The following is a 6,903-nucleotide window of genomic DNA, read 5'->3' on the forward strand; positions in this document are numbered from 1 at the left end:
CCTTTGAGGGGACTGAAGCCTGACGGCAGCTGGCTGGTGGAGAATTCTGAGAACAGACTGAAACTGTACGCCAACGCCGGCATAATCCTCCTCCGAGATGGAGAGAGAAAGAGAGAGAGAGAGAGAGGGGGGGGGAGGAGAGAGAGAGGGAGAGAGAGAGATGGAAGGAGAAGGAAAGAGAGCAAATAAGAGATAGGAAGATAGCGAGACCAAAAAAAAAGGAAGAGAGTGAGAGAAAGAGATCATTCCAGTCCCACAGACAGGCAAAACAAATTGCTGCATCACATCTTTGGGAAGATTAGCTTGCGGAACAGAGTGAAGGAGAAAAAAAGATGAGCATCAAAAGAACAGAAGAGAGAGAGATGACGACAATATCATATCATATTCAAGAACGCCATTGTCACACTTTATTGAAAAAATGCAACCTGCCATATATACTGTATGCTTCTATATACATCAGCCATTGTAACATAGTGTTTTGCTCTGGGTTTGAATGTCAGATCATATAGAGCAATAGAAAAGAGCCCTACTGCACACACATGGATGCTAGATCACAAAACAAATGTTCAAAAATTAATCAAGACAACTACTACCGGTATTAGTGTGGACTCTGTGGAGTGATAGCGAGGGTGTGAATAGGTACAACAAAAACAAATGTCCACATAGATGACTGACATTTCTCCCACCAGTCCTGTTTGTCACGTCGATGCAGCGCGGCACAGCTGACACTGTGTGCACATCAGAGCAAACCATTACATCAACAGCGGTGGAATGTTTAGGCAACAGATACTGCGTGGACTGCATCATGTATACCTTCTCCACATATCTGCCGTGGATTACGCAGTGGCGTGTTCCAAGTGTGTGTTTTTGTGTGTATGTGAATGACAGCTGTCCCTGTGCGAGTTGTAATCCTCAGTAAGCTCCATGGCTCCCATAGTCTCATTCAATATAGCCCCTCCAGCATCTTTGACCTTACTGTGTGCCTCTCCCACACGCCCACACTCCCCACCACCCACTCACACTGTGCTCATCTTTGTGGCTGTGCTGCGCTGGGACAATAAATATGATTTGTTGACAAGTTGTAGTTTCAAATAAACTAGTAGTGCTTTTGAGCTGCTGAGCCTCACACTTGCATTTTCTCTTGGCCCTGGCCTTAACAAGCCCCACAAGCCCTGCTGTGGAAAAGCGGCTTCAGCATAGTTTCACTGACTGATGGGACTCAATCACTGTATCTTTTTAGCTTGATATTTCACTGACATCAGATGCTTAAACCAACGATAACTCCCTGTCTGTTACTGTAAACTGAAACCCAAGACGACAAACTAAGTTGCTTGACTACTATGTAATGTGACAATTCCCTTTTCTGTTTTTCTGATCATATTCATAGATGCCAATGATGGCAAGTCTCTTTTATGTCTATACAATGTTATTAGCCCCTCCATAAACTTAATACAAGGGCTGGGGTGGCAGTTAATACAGATTCACTAATGGTTGGATACCTTGCATACTGAGTTTTTAGAGTTTTCCTTCCAAAGCTGGTCATAACATACTTTCCACTTTTCCGCTTTATCAACTTGCTTTCAATTCACAGTCAAACAAGTAAATGTAATGTAACAACCACATAAAATTGTGATTTACATCACATTATCACTGAGTGCTTAGCTCTCACTGTTATTGTAACCTTCACAGCTTCCTAATACCCTCAGGCATAAATCTTACCACTACCTCTCTTTTCTGTCTTCCACCTGACCTAAATTAATAAGGTTTCTGGCAGTAGAAAACATTGCGAGACGATGAATGATGCCAAGATAATCATCTATTCTATTTTCTTTGGCGATATCTTAGGTGAAGTTTCAGTGACACAGGGGGCCTCTGTTTGCCGTGTAAGATTGCCCTCTACTGTTCGCAACAAGCAGTTTAATATGACTAACTTCTCATTCCTGCCTTTTGCCCTTCGCTATTCGCACCCCTCCTCTTCCTGTCTCTTTGTTAATGTATTTAAAATAAGTGGTGATTCCCTTTGTTATCTATGTGTGTTTTGGAGCAATATACTGTATCTACGGTATGGGAAAAAGAGGTTAGTGGTGATAAATGCGTTACATGTTTCATCCAAGTCTTACATAGGAAGTGACATTAATTCACGTTGAATAAAGCAGGGTTGATCTGAAGCAAAACAGCTGGTGCATAGTAAGGGCTGAAGCTTGAACTCTATGTAAAAATATACATACATATGACCTGCTGCCAGGGGTGAGAGAGATACATTATGAAAAACCAGGGAAATGACCAATACCAAATGAGAAACCGGTCAACAATTGTCAGTCCTCTTCTTTGTCGGTGAATAATAATGTCAAACAGCTGAGCGGGTCGGAGCTCGACTCTTTGACGTTGAGCTGAGGGATCTTCTGCCATCTGTGGGTTTCCATTGACTTGCAGGCCAAATCTCCCTCAGTGTCCACAATCATTAACGTCACAGTGTCCATAAAACTCTGTAGGATGCAGTCCATGTTCCTGGGATAAGTCTTCTTTATACTTGTTTATACTTTGTTTGAAATATAAAAATAACTGCCTCTCCCATTTGTTTGAACCAGTCTTGAAAGGAGGGGTGAATCTAGGGGTGGGGAGAGCGGGATGATAAAAGGAGAGAAAGAGTGATGGGGATTAGGGCAAAAAGTTTTGAGAAAACTGGGGGGAAAAAAAACTTGTATGCAATACTCCCATCCTCTAAAAGTCTGTGAAGCTTTTACGTTGCTTTTCCTTCAGTTGTAAAAGTGCGCTAAATAAGAGTGGGAGCTTCGCAGAGTCAGTACAGCTTTTGCTTAACAGTCAGCACTTTTTGGATGTTCTATTTTGATGAGGGGATGGAACAAAAGTAGCTGTAGCTTAAAAAGTAAAACATCACCCTTACGTCACGTACTGAAAGCCCTTTTACTCTGGGAACAAATTATGGTCGAGATGGTGGCCATCTTTGCTCTTTCTCGAGAAGAAAATTGCTCTGTGGCGTTAAAAAGGAAAAGTTCCCACAGCACACCCTCGTCAATACAGAGAGCAGCAGAGAGCTCACATCTCTTCCCGTGGGTCTCGCAAGTGTCCTCGGCGGGGAACGTCTCAGAAATTGCTGAAGAGCTGGTACTTCATTCTCCAGTCCATCGGCGGCGCCCTCTTCTTGGCTCTCTTGGCGTGGGCCTTCTCCTTGGCCTCGGCTGCCGTGGGGCTCAGGCGCAGGCCGATCTCAGCGAACGCGTCCAGCAGGCGGCCGCCCTCGTCGTCCGCCAGCTAGTCGGGACACACCGGAACACAGAAAGACAGACAGACAGACAGAGAGACAGACAGACAGACACTTTTATTATTAAGGTTATTGACTTTCATGCGTAGCAGGAGCCATTAAAAACCAAACACAACACCGTACATGAACTCCCGCCCCTACCTGCGTGCTGTTGCCCTGGCTGCTGAGGTCGGACAGCGTGGACCTGATGGACTGTGTGGTGGAGCTGCCGTTGATCTGGGGGCTGGGGGAGCCGTTGGATATGGACGGGCCATCATAGTCTGTGGAAAAAATGAAACAAGAATATTGTTAAGTTAATGTATACAATTAACATTGGCATGCTGTTCTCATGGCACTGACTTAATGTACTTTTTACAATCAAACTAAGCATTGAAATCACACTCAAAAAAGGATATTGTCAACTTCAAGTGCCTTAACTCTTGGGTGAACATTGTGTATGAACATTGCACACTGCAAACAATGACAAGCTGTCCAGTGAAACTTGTTTCCAGACCTATCAAGCTTATTTCATTATACTTGTAGTCAAATTATCTAAGAAAGAAAGAAACTAAAAGCCAAAGTAGACTAGAATGTTATCTGACCCTAAAAAGAGATTATGAATTGGCAGAATATCTCTCTACTGTCAGAGATAGGAAGCAGAGACAGATCCTCACCAGGTACAGGCTCAGTGACCACCAATTGGCAATCGAAACAGGAAGACATAAGAAATCATGGCAACCAAAAGAAAACAGAATATGTGGTCACTGTTCGACAGGTGAGGTCGAGAAGGAGATGCACTTCCTCCTAAAATGTGAAAAATTTAACTCAGCCAGAGAAATCTACTTTAACAAGTTCAACTCCCAAGTCTCCCACTTCAGAGAGCTTGATGATCAATCAAAGCTACAACTTCTATTAGGAAAAGGAAACACAGCAGACCTAGCGGCACAGTTTGTAGAAACTTGCCACAACCTGAGGAACAGTGAGTGACCAATACACTTTTATTTTATTTTATTTATTTTTCTCTTTGAATGTTATTGTGTACTGCATATAAAATATGTGTAACCCTTGTTACCAACAAACATTAATTCCTTCACATAGTTTACTGATCCTCACTCTGTGATGGAGGCTCTGGGTATGGGAGCTGAACACGCAGCAACCCAGTTCCTCTGTCCAAGCACTGACTCACACACACACACACACACACCTAGACTGATATTCATCTTGATGCTTTGGCAATATTGTCTGTGAACTTTCATGCCAATAAAGCACATTGAATTGAATTGAATTGAATTATCTTACCACACTAGCAGATAGTCTTGCTGGTTTCAATACATTCCACACCAATATGACTTCTTTCAAGAAATCATAAAACAAAAATCTTGAAACAAGAAACTTTCTTCAATACAATTTCACTTTTATCAAGTAAATGTCCTGAAACAAGTTACATTATCCTGAAAAAACAGTCAAATTTGTTGAAACCAGTAAAATTATCTGCCAGTTCAGTAAGATGATTTCACAAAAAAATCCTAAAATAAGCTTGATAAATCTGGATACAAGATAAGATAAACAGGTTTGTCAGTTTTTGCAGTGTAAACACTTAATTTTTGAGTATGCCATTGTGTTTACATTGTGCGTAAGCTTTATACATAAAGTCTGTTCAAAGGAGTGGGAGGATCTCACTCAACAAAGAGGACGTCTTACAATGTTTAATTCAATTCAGCGTCTTACAATGTTTAATCCTCATCAATACAGAGAGCAGCTGACAGTCAAGCGCGATCCTTTCCTCTGACTGAACATTGTGTGAACAATTTGTTTTCATGCTCATTCTTTGTAATAACTTCTATAAATACATGCCATCAATTCCTAGTGTGACATGACAATTTTTTCAAATGACAGCGATGCATCATGAGAGTTCTTAAGCATCACAGTGCATTTTGGGTAGTATAGTCCTCCTACCTCTGAGATGGCAGACTGTGGGGACGACTCCCATCCTCTTGAAGTGTTCGTCTGTGTGTGGGTCCACCACCAGCAGCCTGGTTTCATCTCCCCCGTTCTTTATGAAGGCCACCACCTCCGCATGGCGCATGCCCTCGATGTTCACTCCATTCACCTGAGGAGGAGAGAGACAAATGGAACGGGGACTTTTAGGTGGGAAGGAGAGAGACTTTGACTTTGCTCTGTATGTTGACTGTTACATATCTTGCTGGCCCATCAGCATGCTATGCACCATGATATAGAACAGCTGATTGTATTTCTAAACTGTTAGGGTTAGCCTGTTGCTTTAGGCCAACTGAGCTGACTCTTCTCAAACAATAGTGATTTGGAGTAGAGACCTGGACCAAAGGGGCTAGGGCTAAATGAAATTACAATGTACCATATCAGAAAATTCACTTTTATTTATAATACTGTATGGACCTAAATGGCCACCACAAATATCCTTTTCAGATATTTCTCTTTTTCAACCCTGGTTGTTTAGCCATTATCTGCCATAGCCAATTATGGACCTCCATGATGGTGCCAGCCGTGGTTGCTAGGAGACTTCTGACGCAGCTGCAAAACCTCTGTTGAATTTGGACTGGTTAGATCGAACAGTGAGCTACCTCATCCAGCCAGTAGGTGGAGTCATGCAACAACATACTGATTATCCACTGACTGGAGCCAGATAAAACTTGTGGGGCAGCAGTCACACATCTCTGTTCAAAATGTCTGTGAGACTGTCTCCACTGCTCTACACCAAGGTAGCCCACATAACATTACTCATCTGTGAATTATTACAACACCAATTCAGGGAAGAGTGCAGGACTGCATTATACATGTTGTTGTGGATGTATAAATATGGTGCATTAAGTAGTAATTCCTCTTTAAAACAGAAAAAGTCCACTTTTAAAGAGGTAATGCAACAATCAGACAACATGTATGGGGCTAGAACCTAAGATGATGGACATAAACGGTGAAACAGAAGGATGGCATGTGCATGTGTGTGTGTGTGTGTGTGTGTGTGTGTATGTGACTGACTATGCGTGTGACAATATTGCCCTTGCCTCTACACCTAGCTAGCAAAACACAATGGCCCATTATTGCTTGCCCTTATCTTGATGTTGTGTGGGTTTTGGACGCCTGTGTTTCAACAGCTTTGTCCAGACCTCTGCTTCTCTAAGGCAGGTAGCTTCGCACCACGCCAAGTTAATGTTGGTACACCATCTATTATTGATGGCTCGCCTGGGCTCCGGCTATAGTGTGGGTTTCAGGTGTCGGTGTCCTGAGGGAGAATTTGTTTAAAATTCACTCTGCTTATGACAGGAGGGAGGTGGAGAAGCAGAGGTGGAGAGGGAAGAGCGGAAACTCTCAAAACTTGCTCTTGCTCTCCTTTCTGAGTAAGAAAAATAAAATATGACTGTAGGAAAATGGGAGACAGACTACACGGGTGTTTCAGTGTGTTAGGAAAACAGATATCAGGAGGGAAAACGAGATCGAGAGAGAGTGGAAGAGAGAGAATATTGTAAATGAGTTGGAAGAAACAGAAGAAGAAAGAGTGGGATCAACAGATGGAAAATGAGAGCAGCTGCTGACCTCTCCTCTCCTCTCCTCCTCTCCCCTCCTCCTCTCCTCTCTTGTCCTCTCCTCTCCTGTCCTCTCCTCTA

At 42.8% G+C, this 6,903-nt stretch overlaps 1 protein-coding gene across 1 annotated transcript in view; it reads right to left on the reverse strand.

Moving 5' to 3' along the window:
* Positions 1–397: 397 nt before the first annotated feature.
* The window catches only part of LOC139651032 (Na(+)/H(+) exchange regulatory cofactor NHE-RF2), a 42,422-nt gene continuing 35,916 nt past the window's right edge, over positions 398–6,903 (reverse strand). The window contains exons 4-6 of the mRNA XM_071527861.1: positions 5,219–5,372; positions 3,425–3,543; positions 398–3,273 (exon numbers count right to left, since the gene is read on the reverse strand). Coding sequence (XP_071383962.1) covers positions 3,106–3,273; positions 3,425–3,543; positions 5,219–5,372 — 441 coding nt within the window. The 3' untranslated portion in view covers positions 398–3,105. The remainder of the gene's footprint in view (positions 3,274–3,424; positions 3,544–5,218; positions 5,373–6,903) is intronic.

The sequence above is a fragment of the Centroberyx affinis genome, unplaced genomic scaffold (assembly GCF_046629955.1).
Source record: "Centroberyx affinis isolate AG114_WGS23_722 - 3 ecotype Tasmania unplaced genomic scaffold, CSIRO-AGI_Caff_v1 ptg001583l_1, whole genome shotgun sequence".
In the NCBI taxonomy this organism is placed as follows: domain Eukaryota; kingdom Metazoa; phylum Chordata; class Actinopteri; order Beryciformes; family Berycidae; genus Centroberyx; species Centroberyx affinis.